The 20101-nt window shown below is 41.9% G+C and overlaps 1 protein-coding gene across 2 annotated transcripts in view; it reads left to right on the forward strand.

Moving 5' to 3' along the window:
* The window catches only part of LOC110534033 (ephrin type-B receptor 4a), a 38849-nt gene extending 22024 nt beyond the window's left edge, over positions 1 to 16825 (forward strand). Inside the window, exons 5-16 of one of the 2 annotated variants that reach the window (XM_021618669.2) lie at positions 5010 to 5162; positions 8017 to 8352; positions 8479 to 8603; positions 8838 to 9012; positions 11184 to 11283; positions 12480 to 12544; positions 12747 to 12860; positions 12979 to 13226; positions 13661 to 13876; positions 13969 to 14312; positions 14802 to 14960; positions 15160 to 16825. In XM_021618669.2, the coding sequence (XP_021474344.1) occupies positions 5010 to 5162; positions 8017 to 8352; positions 8479 to 8603; positions 8838 to 9012; positions 11184 to 11283; positions 12480 to 12544; positions 12747 to 12860; positions 12979 to 13226; positions 13661 to 13876; positions 13969 to 14312; positions 14802 to 14960; positions 15160 to 15265 (2141 nt within the window). In that variant the 3' untranslated portion in view covers positions 15266 to 16825. The remainder of the gene's footprint in view (positions 1 to 5009; positions 5163 to 8016; positions 8353 to 8478; positions 8604 to 8837; positions 9013 to 11183; positions 11284 to 12479; positions 12545 to 12746; positions 12861 to 12978; positions 13227 to 13660; positions 13877 to 13968; positions 14313 to 14801; positions 14961 to 15159) is intronic. The other variant, XM_021618670.2, reaches the window with a different exon arrangement.
* Positions 16826 to 20101: the final 3276 nt, after the last annotated feature.

A 20101-nucleotide genomic window follows, 5' to 3' on the forward strand; every position in this document is an offset into this window, starting at 1 on the left:
TGCGTTTCTATAGTACATGTGCTACTATTCAAAGGCCCTCTTCACACACAATAGAGAGAGAGAGAGGGTGAAAGTTACACCGTGTACACGGATAACAAAGAGAAAGTCTATTTATACTGTCTGGGAAAGGAAGGCCAGGGCCACTTGAATTGTAATGATGTCATCTTACTCAGCGATTAGGTTTGACGCGGGGCTTTTATGTAGCTTCCTGCCTGGCTGAGTTAGCACCTTAACTGTTTAGCCTCTCTATTTGGTTAATGATAACTCGGCTCCAGGGAGTCGGAGACTGTTAGACAACCCGGCTTTGTATTAATCCTGTGAACAGTGTTTCCCCTATATTCATTTGGCAGCGGCGGGCCGCGGCTGCTCAAACTTTGCCGCCACTCCAAGAAATATGATATATATATATATATGATGAAATATGATTTATATATGATGAAATATGATTTATATATGATGGAATATGATTTATATATGATGAAATATGATATATATGATGGAATATGATATATATGATGTAATATGATTTATATATGATGAAATATGATATATATGATGAAATATGATATATATGATGGAATATGATTTATATATGATGAAATATGATATATATGATGGAATATGATATATATGATGTAATATGATTTATATATGATGAAGTATGATATATATGATGAAATATGATATATATATGATGGAATATGATTTATATATGATGAAATATGATATATATGATGAAATATGATATATATGATGGAATATGATATATATGATGTAATATGATTTATATATGATGAAATATGATATATATGATGGAATATGATTTATATATGATGAAATATGATATATATGATGGAATATGATTTATATATGATGAAGTATGATATATATGATGGAATATGATTTATATATGATGAAGTATGATATATATGATGGAATATGATATATATGATGGAATATGATTTATATATGATGGAATATGATATATATGATGGAATATGATTTATATATGATGAAATATGATATATATGATGGAATATGATTTATATATGATGAAGTATGATATATATGATGGAATATGATTTATATATGATGAAGTATGATATATATGATGGAATATGATATATATGATGGAATATGATTTATATATGATGAAGTATGATATATATGATGGAATATGATTTATATATGATGAAGTATGATATATATGATGGAATATGATATATATGATGGAATATGATTTATATATGATGAAGTATGATATATATGATGGAATATGATATATATGATGGAATATGATTTATATATGATGAAATATGATATATATGATGTAATATGATTTATATATGATGAAATATGATATATATGATGGAATATGATATATATGATGAAATATGATATATATGATGGAATATGATTTATATATGATGAAGTATGATATATATGATGGAATATGATTTATATATGATGAAGTATGATATATATGATGGAATATGATTTATATATGATGAAGTATGATATATATGATGGAATATGATATATATGATGGAATATGATTTATATATGATGGAATATGATATATATGATGGAATATGATTTATATATGATGGAATATGATATATATATGATGAAGTATGATATATATGATGGAATATGATATATATGATGGAATATGATTTATATATGATGAAGTATGATATATATGATGGAATATGATTTATATATGATGAAATATGATATATATGATGGAATATGATTTATATATGATGAAGTATGATATATATGATGGAATATGATATATATATGATGAAATATGATATATATATGATGAAATATGATTTATATATGATGAAGTATGATATATATGATGAAATATGATATATATGATGGAATATGATTTATATATGATGAAATATGATATATATGATGGAATATGATTTATATATGATGGAATATGATATATATGATGGAATATGATTTATATATGATGAAATATGATATATATATGATGAAATATGATTTATATATGATGAAGTATGATATATATGATGGAATATGATATATATGATGGAATATGATATATATATGATGGAATATGATTTATATATGATGAAGTATGATATATATGATGGAATATGATATATATATGATGAAATATGATATATATATGATGAAATATGATTTATATATGATGAAGTATGATATATATGATGGAATATGATTTATATATGATGGAATATGATATATATGATGAAATATGATTTATATATGATGAAGTATGATATATATGATGGAATATGATATATATATGATGGAATATGATATATATGATGGAATATGATTTATATATGATGAAATATGATTTATATATGATGAAATATGATTTATATATGATGGAATATGATTTATATATGATGGAATATGATTTATATATGATGGAATATGATATATATGATGGAATATGATTTATATATGATGAAATATGATATATATGATGGAATATGATTTATATATGATGAAGTATGATATATATGATGGAATATGATTTATATATGATGAAATATGATATATATGATGGAATATGATTTATATATGATGGAATATGATATATATGATGGAATATGATATATATGATGGAATATGATATATATGATGAAATATGATATATATGATGGAATATGATTTATATATGATGAAGTATGATATATATGATGGAATATGATTTATATATGATGGAATATGATTTATATATGATGGAATATGATATATATGATGAAATATGATTTATATATGATGAAGTATGATATATATGATGGAATATGATTTATATATGATGAAATATGATATATATGATGGAATATGATTTATATATGATGGAATATGATATATATGATGGAATATGATATATATGATGGAATATGATATATATGATGAAATATGATATATATGATGAAATATGATTTATATATGATGAAGTATGATATATATGATGGAATATGATTTATATATGATGAAATATGATATATATGATGGAATATGATTTATATATGATGGAATATGATATATATGATGGAATATGATATATATGATGAAATATGATATATATGATGGAATATGATTTATATATGATGAAGTATGATATATATGATGGAATATGATTTATATATGATGGAATATGATTTATATATGATGGAATATGATATATATGCTGGAATATGATATATATATGATGGAATATGATATATATGATGGAATATGATATATATGATGGAATATGATATATATGATGGAATATGATTTATATATGATGGAATATGATATATATGATGGAATATGATATATATATGATGGAATATGATTTATATATGATGGAATATGATATATATGATGGAATATGATTTATATATGATGAAGTATGATATATATGATGGAATATGATATATATGATGAAATATGATATATATATGATGAAATATGATTTATATATGATGAAGTATGATATATATGATGGAATATGATTTATATATGATGAAGTATGATATATATGATGGAATATGATATATATGATGAAGTATGATATATATGATGGAATATGATATATATGATGAAGTGTGATATATATGATGGAATATGATTTATATATGATGAAGTATGATATATATGATGGAATATGATTTATATATGATGGAATATGATTTATATATGATGAAGTATGATATATATGATGGAATATGATATATATGATGAAATCTGATTTATATGATGGAATATGATATATATGATGGAATATGATATATATGATGGAATATGATTTATATATGATGAAATATGATATATATGATGGAATATGGTTGTTTAAAAATATAAATATTTTTGGGAGGGTAAAACGTCAGTGTAATCTTAAATGACTAAAAACAGGTATAATTATGTAGAAAATATAAAGGAGGTATATCTTTTTTTAATAAGATCATCTTTGAGAACGAATAATCACCTATGGATACTCAACAGTCGAGAGAGAATCTCACATTAAAAAAATATCATGGCATGGGGCCCCCCGTTGATTTTGTTATAACGTTTGTGTCACCCAGATAGCATAAGAACGCGGCATAATGTTTAGAAATACACCAAATTTGCTTTTAAAACTGCAGATTTTCTCTCAGAAACTCTGAACTACCCATTAAACATAGACACTGTACAAGTGGAACAACAACCCAAAACTAGCTCTACCTAACTGCTGATGACTTGCATAACCAGTGTTATTCGATACAATAAAATACAGTACGATAAAACCCAACTTTATTGTTCCTCATGGGGAAATGCAATTAGTCGATAACAACTTAAACTTCAGTCATTTTCCTAAGTAGAGCAACGGCAGTTTGTTGGAAGTCTTTATCCATGGATGATGTGTGTATGTGATGTGATGTGATTCGTTGTCATACTGAGTGGGTGTTATGACTAATGTTTTAGGAGTCTGTTATTATTACCCAGTACTTCACAGGGGCTCACATAGCTCAAATTAGACCTTCAATATCCGCAAATGAATACATATGATCCCCAGCTATGTATTTGATTAATTTCTGTAGCCGTTTATTTAAACAGAAAGTGAACAGAGCAGATATTACAATAACACACACACACACACACACACACACACACACACACACTTGCTGTGCCGGATCCCCCTCGCTGAATGAGCCCGGTGTGTCAGGGAGCGAGCCTGATTTATGGGCTGTTTACACTGAAGCCGGGTGTCCCGTCTGAGTCGAAGGATCAGAGGAGAGGCGAGCGCATTCACATCCATTTCATTGTGTTTATGTATCTTGGCGGTGATTAATGAGCGTTCCTGTACTGTTTGTCTTTTTTTAACATGCTTTTTGGCTCCCAACCCGACCTGCTATGATGGGACGCTATGCTGCCTGCGGTGTTGGTTTCTGGTGTTAAGGTTGGTGGCGACGTTCAGGGCCGTACTAACTTTCCTTCTCCCCTCTCGCTCACCCTCGTCCTCTCAGCCTGTCCTGTGGGTCAGTTTAGGTCTGCCTCGGGGGGCCAGTGCCAGGCCTGTCCAGGGTTTAGCCATGCTATGGTGACGGGCTCACCTGTGTGTCAGTGTCGTCCAGGATACCTCCGCGCTGACTCGGACACCCCAGACACCCCCTGCACCAGTAAGTAAACACATTATTACACCAGTGGAGGTGTGATAATAATAATAATAATGGCTGGAACGGAGCGAATGGATTCAAACAGATGGAAACCACATGTTTGATGTATTGTTTTACCTTTATTTAACTAGGCAAGTCAGTTAAGAACAAATTATTATTTACAATGGCAGCCTAGGAACAGTGGGTAGCTGCCTTGTTCAGGAGCAGAACGACAGATGTGTTACCTTGTCAGCTCGGGAAATCAATCTATCAACCTTTTGGTTACTGGCCCAACGCTCTAACCACTAGGCTACCCTGCCGCCCCATACATACTCTAACCACTAGGCTACCCTGCCGCCCCATACATACTCTAACCACTAGGCTACCCTGCCGCCCCATACATACTCTAACCACTAGGCTACCCTGCCACCCCATACATACTCTAACCACTAGGCTACCCTGCCGCCCCATACATACTCTAACCACTAGGCTACCCTGCCACCCCATACATACTCTAACCACTAGGCTACCCTGCTGCCCCATACATACTCTAACCACTAGGCTACCCTGCCGCCCCATACATACTCTAACCACTAGGCTACCCTGCCGCCCCATACATACTCTAACCACTAGGCTACCCTGCCGCCCCATACATACTCTAACCACTAGGCTACCCTGCCACCCCATACATACTCTAACCACTAGGCTACCCTGCCACCCCATACATACTCTAACCACTAGGCTACCCTGCCGCCCCATACATACTCTAACCACTAGGCTACCCTGCCACCCCATACATACTCTAACCACTAGGCTACCCTGCCGCCCCATACATACTCTAACCACTAGGCTACCCTGCCGCCCCATACATACTCTAACCACTAGGCTACCCTGCCACCCCATACATACTCTAACCACTAGGCTACCCTGCCGCCCCATACATACTCTAACCACTAGGCTACCCTGCCGCCCCATACATACTCTAACCACTAGGCTACCCTGCCGCCCCATACATACTCTAACCACTAGGCTACCCTGCCGCCCCATACATACTCTAACCACTAGGCTACCCTGCCGCCCCATACATACTCTAACCACTAGGCTACCCTGCCGCCCCATACATACTCTAACCACTAGGCTACCCTGCCACCCCATACATACTCTAACCACTAGGCTACCCTGCCGCCCCATACATACTCTAACCACTAGGCTACCCTGCCGCCCCATACATACTCTAACCACTAGGCTACCCTGCCACCCCATACATACTCTAACCACTAGGCTACCCTGCCGCCCCATACATACTCTAACCACTAGGCTACCCTGCTGCCCCATACATACTCTAACCACTAGGCTACCCTGCCGCCCCATACATACTCTAACCACTAGGCTACCCTGCCGCCCCATACATACTCTAACCACTAGGCTACCCTGCCGCCCCATACATACTCTAACCACTAGGCTACCCTGCCGCCCCATACATACTCTAACCACTAGGCTACCCTGCCACCCCATACATACTCTAACCACTAGGCTACCCTGCCGCCCCATACATACTCTAACCACTAGGCTACCCTGCCGCCCCATACATACTCTAACCACTAGGCTACCCTGCCGCCCCATACATACTCTAACCACTAGGCTACCCTGCCGCCCCATACATACTCTAACCACTAGGCTACCCTGCCGCCCCATACATACTCCACCCTCTATTTACTCTCCCCGGATACTCGGTCTCTGCGCTATTTTCTTTCACTTTCAACTTGTGTTTCTCTTGTTGCCCTCCCTCCTTTGTTGTCCCTCGCCCCTCTCCTATTTCTCTTCTCTGGTGTTGTGCTCAGCCCCTCTCACCTGCTCTGTGGCCTTTTGTCCCAGGGCTGAGAGTATTGAGATGCGGTTCCTTTGTAACGGGTGTAGAGCGGGGCGGAGCCTGGATGTCACTCCCAGGAAGGGAAGCGTTGATGGGTCGTGAGGGACACCTCAGTGTGGATTCAGGAATTTCAATTCAGCCACGTGTGATGTGTGAATTGGAGGCCTTTTGAATTGGGCACGCTCACTCAGAATGGCCACGAAAGGAGTTCGCAAGGAACAGCAGTCTGAAACTCGTCTGAAGACTGAAACCCGTCGAGGACAAACAGAATTCCCCGTAGACTCTGCTAGCCTATTAAATCACAGGTTAAATGACAGCTCTCCCTAATTAAGTCAGACAGTTGATTTATTTGACCACGCCAGATGTTTTGACTAATCACAAGCCGTTTTTCCCCTCATCCTAGATGTTGACGTAAATGAAACCTAAATTACAGTAGGCCGTTGTGATGGTACACAAATTCCTCCTACTTGAGGCCACCCAAACCTCCCAGAGAGCATTATGGCTGATTTTACTAAGCACTACTATCACAGAAGCTGTAAATGGCCTAGCCACTGGCTCAATGACAAGGCACAGTCTCCTTAGTAGGAGCAGGAACTAATTCACACTGGCTGAGTGGCATTGCAATTGTGTTTCGCTTGGTTGGCAGCAATCACAATCCCCCCTACTACAATCTTCAGCTGCTGATCATTATCATTTAAAATGTGGACGTGTGTAATTGGAGCACCAATTCAATTCTGCATCACAATGTTGTTTCCTGCTGTGCCCCTCAGCCTCTTGTCCCTGGTGGCTCCTCCAAACGCTAGCTGGAAATGTATCTGGGACATGACGAGTAGCATGCAAGCGATTTAATTGATAATGCAAATCTGAAACAGAGGAACTCTAATATGGCACATTGGGCCAGTAAAGTGCCTTCTAATGGAAAATGTATTAGTACTTTTGTCTGATGAAATATGTGTGATTTCCTGATGTGGTGGTGTGTGACCCTCTCCTCTCCCCCCTGTCCTCCAGGACCCCCCTCTGCCCCGCGAAGCATCGTCACCCAGATTAACGACACCACGGTGACCCTAGAGTGGAGCGAGCCCCAGGACAGTGGTGGCCGGACTGACCTGAGCTACTCTGTGGAGTGTTCTCTGTGTGGGGCCCCCTGGGGCCCCTGCTCTCCCTGCGGGGACAGTGTCAGCTACCGGCCCTCTCAGCGTGGCCTGCTGGGCCGCAGGGTGGTGGTCTGGGGCCTCATGCCTCACACTACATACACCTTCTCTATCCAGGCCCTCAACGGGGTAACCCAGACCAACGGCAAGGGGGCACCCAGCGACAGTGTCAACATCACAACCAGTCATGACGGTGAGAGAGATAGAGACACAGAGAGGACGAGAGAAGGGTTTGTGGTTGGGGTCGTATAGTTAGAAGAGGAAGATTGAATGTTGTTTTATCTTTTAATGTCGTTTCTTTGTGTTGGTCTGAGTGCAGTTCCAGTTCTGGTGTCTGTGATCAGGAAGAGTATCTCTACAGAGAGCAGTCTTACTCTCCACTGGTCAGTTCCAGCCCAGCTGCACTACACCATCCTGCAGTACCAGCTACGTTACTGTGAGACGGTGAGGATGACCAGACGCTCTGTCCTCCCACTGTTAAATACTCTAGCTCTGACTCACCTTAGGTCTTAGGGAGTTGACCGTTACATCTGTGTACATCACGCTGACCTCCCTCCCATTGGCCCAACCTGGCGCTCTTATCTGCTTTTGTTCTCCCACTATCCCTCTCTTCCTCCATCCCGCTCTCTCTCCGTCCCTCTCTCTCTCTCCGTCCCTCTCTCTCTCTCTGTCCTGCAGGAGCGTCGAGGTGAGGAGCAGGAGCAGTTGTGTAGCTACAGGGAGAGTGACAGTAACCAGGTGGTGCTGAGTGATCTCCGCAGGGCCACTCAGTATGAGGTGCAGGTCCGGGCTCGCACCATGGCCGGCTACGGCAGCTTCAGCCCAGCAGCCTCCTTCCGCACCATGCCTGACGGTAAGGAAAGGCCCAGGCTTCACTCTTTCAGGGAGGCCTATCCATATCCAGGCTCACAAAGTATTCTGGGGGTTTTCACTTTTTTTGTGTGTTCTTTCCGCCTTCTTATTAATTTGCCAGATCACATTAGTTCATTAGCTAAAACATTTGTTCATTAGTTACAACATTAGTTCATTAGTTACGACATTAGTTCATTAGTTCATTAGTTACAACATTAGTTCATTAGTTACGACATTAGTTCATTAGTTAAGACATTAGTTCATTAGTTACGACATTAATTCATTGGTTACGACATTAGTTAATTAGGTACAACATTAGTTCATTAGTTACGACATTAGTTTAGTTATGACATTTGTTCATTAGTTACAACATTAGTTAATTGGTTAAGATATTAGTTCATTAGTTACGACATTAGTTTAATTACGACATTTGTTCATTAGTTAAGACATTAGTTACGACATTAGATCATTAGTTACGACGTAAGTTCATTGGTTAAGACATTAGTTACGACATTAGTTCATTAGTTATGACATTAGTGTATTGGTTAAGACATTCGTTCATTAGTTACGACATTAGTTCATTAGTTACGACGTAAGTTCATTGGTTACGACATTAGTTATGACATTAGTTCATTGGTTAAGACATTAGTTACGACATTAGTTCATTAATTACAACGTAAGTTCATTGGTTAAGACATTAGTTCATTAGTTACGACATTGGTTCATTAGTTACATTTGTTCATTAGTTACGACATTCGTTCATTAGTTACGACAATAGTTCATTAGTTACAACATTAGTTCATTAGTTACGACATTAGTTCATTAGTTACGACATTCGTTCATTAGGTAAGACATTAGTTACGACATTAGTTCATTAGTTACGACATTCGTTCATTAGGTAAGACATTAGTTACGACATTCGTTCATTAGGTAAGACATTAGTTACGACATTCGTTCATTAGGTAAGACATTAGTTACGACATTTGTTCATTAGGTAAGACATTAGTTACAACATTCGTTCATTAGGTAAGACATTAGTTCATTAGTTACGACATTCGTTCATTAGGTAAGACATTAGTTCATTAGTTACGACATTCGTTCATTAGGTAAGACATTAGTTCATTAGTTACGACATTCGTTCATTAGGTAAGACATTCGTTCATTAGGTAAGACATTTGTTCATTAGGTAAGACATTAGTTCATTAGTTACGACATTAGTTCATTAGGTAAGACATTAGTTCATTAGGTAAGACATTAGTTCATTAGGTAAGACATTAGTTCATTAGTTACGACATTCGTTCATTAGGTAAGACATTAGTTCATTAGTTATGACATTAGTTCATTAGTTACGACATTAGTTCATTAGTTACGACATTCGTTCATTAGGTAAGACATTAGTTCATTAGGTAAGACATTAGTTCATTAGTTACGACATTCGTTCATTAGGTAAGACATTAGTTACGACATTCGTTCATTAGGTAAGACATTAGTTACGACATTCGTTCATTAGGTAAGACATTAGTTACGACATTTGTTCATTAGGTAAGACATTAGTTACAACATTCGTTCATTAGGTAAGACATTAGTTCATTAGTTACGACATTCGTTCATTAGGTAAGACATTAGTTCATTAGTTACGACATTCGTTCATTAGGTAAGACATTAGTTCATTAGTTACGACATTCGTTCATTAGGTAAGACATTCGTTCATTAGGTAAGACATTCGTTCATTAGGTAAGACATTAGTTCATTAGTTACGACATTAGTTCATTAGGTAAGACATTAGTTCATTAGGTAAGACATTAGTTCATTAGGTAAGACATTAGTTCATTAGTTACGACATTCGTTCATTAGGTAAGACATTAGTTCATTAGTTATGACATTAGTTCATTAGTTACGACATTAGTTCATTAGGTAAGACATTAGTTCATTAGGTAAGACATTAGTTCATTAGGTAAGACATTAGTTCATTAGTTACGACATTCGTTCATTAGGTAAGACATTAGTTCATTAGTTACGACATTAGTTCATTAGTTACGACATTAGTTCATTAGGTAAGACATTAGTTCATTAGATAAGACATGAGTTCATTAGGTAAGACATTAGTTACGACATTTGTTCATTAGGTAAGACATTAGTTTTAGTTACAACCTTTTTTTCTTTGCGTCTCAGGGCATGACTCTCCTTCCCAGCTTCTGGTGACCGGTGTCCTTATCGCCATGGGGATGCTGCTGCTTGTCACTGTCATCACTGTGGCTGTCTTCTGCATACGGTGAGAACCAGGGAGAGAGGGAGGATTGGGGGGACGGGGAGAGAGAGCGGATACTGTAATGTGAATTTTACATAAAGGGAAAAGCTCAAATAGAAATATGGGTCTTAACATTTGCCATGCTTTTGTCTTTTTGCAACCGGTACCAATCTTATCACGCTTAGATTATGACTGTTATCTTCATACACTATGTCACATTTGAGCGAAACTCTCAAAGAGCCAAATCATTTCTCTTTGTGACTTTGTGCTTACGGGGCTAGAAGTTATTCCGCTCATTATAACACTTTCCCTTTGCTTCATTGTTTCAGCAAATAGCTCCACATGCCCTCTGAAAAAAGGTTCTGGGAACATAGGGAACTAGAGAGTGAGAAAGAGAAAGGGAGAGTTGGAAAGGTAGAGAGAGGGGGGGAGGCGGAGAGAAGGGGTGAGAGAGAGCGGGAAAGGTGAAGAGAGAGGGGGAGAGAGGGAGAGAAAGAGAAAGAGGGGGTGGAAGGAAGGGGTGAGAGAGCAGGAAAGGTAAAGAGAGAGGGGTAGAGAGAGGTAGAGAGAGGGTGGAGAGTTGGGGGTAGACAGGATGCAGCAGTCCCAACCCTGTCTCCACAGGACAGGAGAACAATAGCTCTGACCTTGGGGCACACACTACACACACATGCAGAGTTGTGCACACACATCCACACACATTGTTCATTTGCACATACACTAAGAAGTGCACACCCTCACACACACACTCACAGTTGTCAGCCTGGTTCCACCGCCAGATGAGGGTGGAACAGTATTGCTATTTTGGGCCTGAGAGAGAGAGAGAGGGAGAGGGAGGGAGGGAGGGAGGGAGGCATGGGTCCAGTAGCTACAGGGCTGTACAGTCCTACTGGGATGGGCCTGGGCCAAAGGAAGTCTCACTAATGGAGCCCTCCATCACAGCAGTCCCAGACACAGAGCAGAGTGGCTCCTGAATGCGCAGAACAGTAGAGGGCCCAGGGTCAAGGCATTACTTCATCTACCAGTCATGTATTGTTTCTGAGACCGAGAGAGAGACTCAATGAGCTTGTTTGTGACACTAAGAAACCCTCACAGAGAGGCCAGAGGTGTTACGTCACTGGACTAGCTCTCTTTCTCTCTCTCTCTCTCTGACCCCTTGCCCCTTTTCCCTCGTCCCCCCTCTCCCTCCTTCCTCTCCCACACACTGTTCTTCTCGGTAGTAGACACAGCAGAATGAAGGACCCAGAGCTGAGTGACAAAAATGGCCAGTACCTCCTGGGCCAAGGTGAGTACACATGCATACACATTCACACACATACACACACACACATACATACACATACACACACATACACACACACGTACATAGAAATACCGCATACAGCTATTTTCAATGTCATGTTTTTCATGTTTTAGTCTGTCTGCTACTTTGGCTGTTCCGTCGTTTACTTCCCCCTACCCTCCCTCTACTCCTCTCTTCACCTCAGGAGTCAAGGTCTATATTGACCCCTTCACTTACGAGGACCCTAACGAGGCCATACGGGAGTTTGCCAAGGAGATCGATGTTTCCTTTGTCAAGATCGAGGAGGTCATTGGTGCCGGTTGGACTCTCTTATCTCTTTGTTTTTCATGATGTATCGCTGCCTGTAAACAGACTGGTTGGTATGGTGCTACAGTATCATGTTTGTACTAATGGGTATTTCCCTGGCTCGTCTATAGGGGAGTTTGGGGAGGTATGTCGGGGAAGACTGAAGGTTCCAGGGAAGAAGGAGAACTATGTGGCCATCAAGACACTGAAGGGTGGCTACACAGACAAGCAGAGGCGGGACTTCCTGTCGGAGGCTAGCATCATGGGCCAGTTCCAGCACCCCAACATCATCCACCTGGAGGGCATCATCACGGCTTCCTGTCCCGTCATGATCCTCACTGAGTTCATGGAGAACGGAGCGCTCGACTCCTTCCTTAGGGTCAGTCTATCTATTGTCCTGTCACTTTGTCTCTCCGAGCGTCCTTCACACACACGCACACACGCACGCACGCACGCACACGCGCACACACACAACTTGACCGTGACCGTGACCCCACACTCCGGGGGTGTCTCAGGGGGAGTTGGGACATGAATGTACATTTTAGTCATTTAGCACACGCTCTTATCTATAGCCACTTAGTTAGTGCATTCATCTGAAGATAGCTAGTTGGGACAACCACATATCACAGTCATGGTCATTTCATTTGTCCTCAATAAAGTAGATGTCAGCAAACTCAGAGCTAGTAAGGGGGGAAAACTCCAATGGGAGTGTTACTTCGCAATACATTTTACACACAAACACACACAAATGCAAATGCACAAACCTGTTCTCCTACAATTCAAACATTCCCATCTCTCTCTCTCTCTCTGTAGTTGAACGATGGTCAGTTCACTCCCATCCAGCTGGTGGGCATGCTGCGTGGCATCGCATCGGGCATGAAGTACCTGTCTGAGATGAGCTACGTCCACAGAGACCTGGCCGCCCGCAACATCCTGGTCAACAGCAACCTGGTGTGTAAGGTGTCTGACTTCGGCCTGTCCCGTTTCCTCCAGGAGAACTCCTCAGACCCCACCTACACCAGCTCTCTGGTGAGACTTGCTGTTCTTCCTCCACACCAATCCCATAGTGCATCTGGTTATGGTGTGTGGTTGTTGACCCCCCCTGTCCTCTGTTCAATCAGGGTGGTAAGATCCCCATCCGCTGGACCGCCCCAGAAGCCATCGCCTTCAGGAAGTTCACCTCAGCCTCCGACGCCTGGAGCTACGGCATCGTCATGTGGGAGGTCATGTCGTTCGGAGAGCGGCCCTACTGGGACATGAGCAACCAGGACGTGATCAACGCCATAGAGCAGGACTACCGCCTACCGCCGCCCCCTGACTGCCCCGCCCACCTCCACCAGCTGATGCTGGACTGCTGGCAGAAGGAGCGCTCGGCCCGCCCCCGTTTTGCCGCCATCGTCAGCGCCCTGGACAAGCTGATCCGCAACCCCGCCTCGCTGAAGATTGTGGCCCAGGAGGGTGCAGGGTGAGTGGGCACAGATCTCTAGGCAAAGGGCTGGGTGTGGAGGGTGTGTGGAGAGTCAGAGAAGGCCAGTGTGGGTTTGAACACAGCCTGTGGTAAAGACAAGGAGGTGACTGTCTCACCAGATGGAGAGTATATACTGTCTCTTAAAAGAGCCCAGTCTTTATTCAATTGCTTCATTCCTAGAATACAGTCCTGTCTGTCAGAGTCAGTCTACATTAACCTCCTACTGTCCCTCCTCCTCTGTCCTGCTGTGACCTGTCACACTCTAACTGTGCCCATTCTCTCCGCCTATCCAACCCCAAATACTAACCTGTCACTCACAGCTTGGGCCACACCCCCTTCTCCTCCAACAGCCATTGTTGTTCCCTGCCACTCATGCAGCCTTAGATCCCGCCCCCATTCTGTGGAAAAGCCTGTCCCTCAAGGCTACATGCCTGTGAGGCCCCTGGTATGCTAGTGACAGAGAGAGTGTGTGTCCCCTGTCCCCAGGCCGTCCCACCCCCTGCTGGACCAGCGGGCCCCCCCGGCCCCCTCAGCGTGTGGCTCCGTAGGGGAGTGGCTGAGGGCCATCAAGATGGAGCGCTACGAGGACAGCTTCCTCCAGGCAGGATTCACCTCTGTAGAGCTACTGGCCCAGATCACTGCTGAGTAAGTTCACAGTTCACACCTGCAACAATGTGTCTCTCTTTGACTTTCAAACCTCTTGAAGTTGAGTCACACTCTACGACCGTAGCTCTATGTCTCGGTCCACCTATCTGTCAGTCACTCAGTATGTCTGTCTGTCGGGCTGCCTGTCTGTCAGGCCTTCTGTCTGTCTGTTTATCTAACAGTATGTCCTTCTCCTCAGGGACCTGCTGCGTCTGGGAGTGACCCTGGCTGGACACCAGAGGAAGATCCTGTCCAGCATCCAGACTCTGACCATGACCAAGAGCCCTGGCACCATACGCTTCTAACCCCGGCACAATTTACCTTGACCCCCGACCTCTGACCCAACACAGACACCAGCACGCACACAGCACATCGCACACCCATGGATCCAGCCAGCACCCTGCTACAACCACACAGTCCCTGACCCTGGCACCATTCTTAGATGTGAAGTCCATCAGTGACTGGGCGTAGTGACAGCACCTCAAGTTGAACTAATTCTAGATGACCTTCCCTACAACCTGACCAACCTGTCCTTGCTGATCAGTCAAGTGATCAGTCAGGCCTGGTGCTGAGGACTGGTAAGGAGGCTGCTGTGCTCTCTATCCTCGATGCAGTGAAAATAATAGAAGAGGTAAAAGCTTTAGGCAAAACATCTTTGTGAGGACCCATTACACTTCTTTGCCAATCTGAAGTTACGGGTTTTACGCGCCCAACCAAACTTCTGGGAGAGCGTGATCGTCCCCTTTTGATAGGCTTGCTGGAGCCTCTCAGACTGCCTCTCTGGCCAGTTCACCCTCACTCCGCCTCCACTGCTTCACTGCTTGAATGTTTACCTGTGCTCCTAAACAAACTGGTGATACCATTGGAGGAACAGGTCAGTGCCGACGCCAAACCCAAGGACTAAAGTTGATCTATTGGTGTGTTTCGCCAGTGGCAGACTAGGTTACTGCAACATGGATTAATACAATATTACTCCATGGGAATTATACAACGGTGTGGAGGGATGCCACCAGTTTCAGCGGACCCGGAAAACGTGTGTTTGGACTCTTTTTCGAATCGGCCTCACTTTCCCCCCTGGTTTCAAAATGGCCTTGGCTTTCCTCGGGTGCTATGGGTAATGTAGGCGTTTGGACCAGAACAGACTGTAGTCATACAAGCCTTCGTTTCCTTATCTTCTTCAGTGACAATGTGTGACCCTCCTGGGTCAGTCGTGTAGGAGGAGGACTGAGACATATCAGCACTTTTATATATTGAACAGACAGAAGTTGGGTTTTTAGTCAGTTCTCTGTCTCTCCAACCCTCCTGTCAGCAGCTACATTACTTCCTGTGTTTCTCTTGGAGTATGGCTGGCTGGCATTTCCACTTCCTGTTGCTGCTGGACTGGGCAGATCACTTCCACACACTCAGACTGAAGGAGGTCCCTGACCATTTTTACTTGGGACTTTGACCAGGAAAAATACCAGTCTGGCCTCTCCATTATTTGGTTAATATTATAGGTGGTCAGTTTTTCGTCTTGCTTGAGTGCCATTGGATCTTCTATGTGGACTGATGTCAAAATGCCTGTTCTATAAAGCAGAAAGCCCTCCCTGGGTTATGTAGTTAGATCTGCCATACAGAAGTCTCTTCAGACCCCACCATTTTCACATGTTTGGGGAGATTGTGTGGTTCCTTGTTAACTAAAGGATTGTGGGAAATGTGGTCTTCACATTGAGGATCTGTTATGGAAACGGGAACCCCTCTTTTATAAAGTTTCCATTCAAAATCATGTATAGATATGTGTGATTTGATTCGCCCCATCCTTTCTGTGTGTAACCTGTACTCAGTCACAATAAAGACACACACCGGTGTTTATCATCGAGACTCCTCATTTAGCGGCGAACTGAGCTTGTAATAACAACACATTACTCACACCCTCTAGAGATCTAAAAACGCACACACATGAATGCAAACACACGCACGAGTACAGGAGGAAAAACACATGTAAGTGCGTGCACACTCATGCATTCTAAGTGAAGCATCCCAAAAACAGAGTGCATCCACCACCTACAGTATAATATCCATACTCCTGTAATCGTTTTAAGGTGATCCGTTTCCTTGGCAGCTCTTGTTTCAAACATTCCTCCCCGCAGATACTGTGACCTTCTCCACGGTGAAGGAGTGTGTGTGTGGGGGGGGTTGTGGTTCGGGAATTGAGCTTACACCCCTCCTCACCCTCACCACTTTCAGCTTAGCTCCCTCGTGGACATTCCTCTCTCCTTTTTTTTTTAAAGGGGACAGCCCAAACCACTGAGAGCTCTCAGCCTGTCCTTGACTCTGTTCTCTGACACTTAGCTGGGTGTTCTCCCCACTGTTCCTCAGCTTTTACTCCCTACTCTGCTCTCACCCTGCCCCTGCTACTACAGCCCCAGAGCCACAGCCTCAGAGCCACAGCCTCAAAGCAGTCAGAACAGCCCAGAGAAAGCTCGCCACAGGCTGTCTCAACTCTTACTCTGGGTGTCTGTTTTTTCAATGCTTTCAAGCTAATGTATGTGTTTTGATTATCTGTGTTATTGATGAGTCATTGCCAAGTCCCATGACCCTAATGTGCCCTACGCTCGGCTGTTTCAGAGGAAGTGTGTCACAGAGATAAACAATGAGAGGATGACCCCTCCGAACTCTGACCCTTCCTTCAATGTAAAACAATAAATGCCCTCTCCAACCACACCAGCACACTTAATATAGGGTCTTTCTGTAGAAATCTGCCATTAAGTCCTGCTCTTAATTCTCCACAATAATACAATAAGTGCAGTGTCCCGGTTTGTAATGGTTTAATAATTTGATGTTTTCAACACAGGCAGTCCTGGGCTGTGTGTGTGCATATGGGTGAGTGTGTCTGTGTGAGTGGGTGGGTGTGAGAGATGGGTATTGAGCTAGCTCTGATTTCTAGTGTTGACAGTGTCTTTGTGAACTTTAACCCCTATCTGAATGCCCATCCATTAGGGCCTTTGTTGAGGAGATAAGAGACTGGGCCAATCAGGTTTCAGCACTAAAGTAATTGTGTCGTTCCCCTTGCATTCCTGTGTGCACTCAAGTGGGGAGCCAGGGTGGTGGAGGCCCGAGCAGAAAGACAGGTGTGTAAGTTTGAGTGTGAGAAAGAGAATCTGTGTATGTGGTGGGGTTGTTGAGAACTGTGTCTGCTTACTTTCGTTCCATATCGACTTCTTCTTACTGCCAGGTGCAGGTCATGGAGAGTGTTTCTTGGGATTGAGGACTAAAGTTACAATATTTTGCTTATTTATCCATTTAATTATCAGTGTATCCATCCATCTCTCTGTCAACCAGTCTGTCTGCTTTTTTGTGTCCACAACGCCACTGGCCAGCCTCTCCATCTGTCTGTCTGTCTTTACTCAAGCTTCAATGTGTTTGTATAGTCATCACTCACATACCTCTCATCCCCTTATCTGTCAATCTGTCTGAACTTCCTCTATCTATCGTTCCATCTGTCCACACATCCACACCATCCATCTCATCCCCTGTCTCTTTCTCTCTCCCTTATTGGATGATCTCCCTTAACCATGTAATGAGGAATTGAGGGGGCTGGGGGTGTACCCCCCCCCCCCCCCCCCCCCCCATGCTGAAACTCAAGCCCCAGGCTTCTAGGTCTCTCAGGCCACCTCTGGGTAAGGATACCAACAGGCTCAGAGGCAGTTTCTATCTACAAGCCATCAGACTGCTGAACACTTGAACTGGACTGACCACCTGCTCTGATTCTCTGCACCTTAGCATTCATGTACTCACACACACACACACACACACACATCAACACTAACACATGCATATACACTGATGCTACACACACATCACAACTCCTGTTATTATTGCTAAATACTGCACAATTTAGCACCACAATCCCTTCTTCCCCAAAACATGTATATATATTGGACTATAAATTGTGCCCTCCTGTATTATACTTATGCTAAAATGTTTATTCTATTCTACTGAGCCATTTACTTTACGTTCGTATTCTTATCTTGTATTATTTCTTATTGTTGTTTGCGTTGTCGAGAAGGAACCCGCAAGTAAGCCTTTGGTTGGGCGATGTATACCAGTGGTTCCCAACCAGGGGTACAAGGAGCTATCCTCAGGGGGTACATGAGAAGACTCATGAGACCATAGTCCTACTGCTAAAATGCACATGCGGGGGTAAATCAGGGGTATTCTAGGCAGAGAGCAGAGCAGGGTTGGAAAAAGTACCCAATTGTCATACATGAGTACAAGTAAAGACACTTTAATAGAAAATGACTCAAGTAAAAGTGAAAGTCACCCAGTAAAAAAGTCTAAAAGTATCTGGTTTTAAATATACTTAAGTATCAAAAGTAGAAGTGTAAATCATTTCAAATGATTCATTTACGGATAGCCAGGGGCACACTCTAACACTCAGACATCATGTACAAACAAAGCATTTGTGTTTAGTGAGTCCACCAGATCAGAGGCAGTAGGGATGACCAGGGATGTTCTCTGTTTAGTGAGTCCACCAGATCAGAGGCAGTAGGGATGACCAGGGATGTTCTCTGTTTAGTGAGTCCACCAGATCAGAGGCAGTAGAGATGACCAGGGATGTTCTCTGTTTAGTGAGTCCACCAGATCAGAAGCAGTAGGGATGAGCAGGGATGTTCTCTTGATACGTGTGTGAATTAGACCCTTTTCCTGTCCTGCTAAGCATTCAAAATGTAAGGAGTCGTTTTAGTTGTCAGGGGAAATGAATGGAGTAAAAAGTACATTATTTGCATAAGGAATGTAGTGAAGTAAAAGTAAACGTGGTCCAAAATATAAATAGTAAAGCAAAGTACAGATACCCCAAAAACCTACTTGAGTAGTACCCTAAAGTATTTTTTTAAGTACTTTACACCACTGCCACTGATGTGTACTGTGTGTATCCTGTATATAAAACTTGAAACTTGAGGAGCGAGTGGAAGAACACTAGAGTTATTCCAAGAAGCCACTAAAAAGAGAAAGAATGACTTTAAGGTGAGATTTAAGATGAGAGGAGTGATGTGTTGTATTTTATGTCTTGGTGTGTCTGTGGTGGGGGGGGGATGTTGAAATGTGCTCATTATCTTTAGCTGAGTGCTGACCTCTCATAGCTTTCTTATCAAGGTGAG

Source organism: Oncorhynchus mykiss, chromosome 10 (assembly GCF_013265735.2).
Source record: "Oncorhynchus mykiss isolate Arlee chromosome 10, USDA_OmykA_1.1, whole genome shotgun sequence".
In the NCBI taxonomy this organism is placed as follows: domain Eukaryota; kingdom Metazoa; phylum Chordata; class Actinopteri; order Salmoniformes; family Salmonidae; genus Oncorhynchus; species Oncorhynchus mykiss.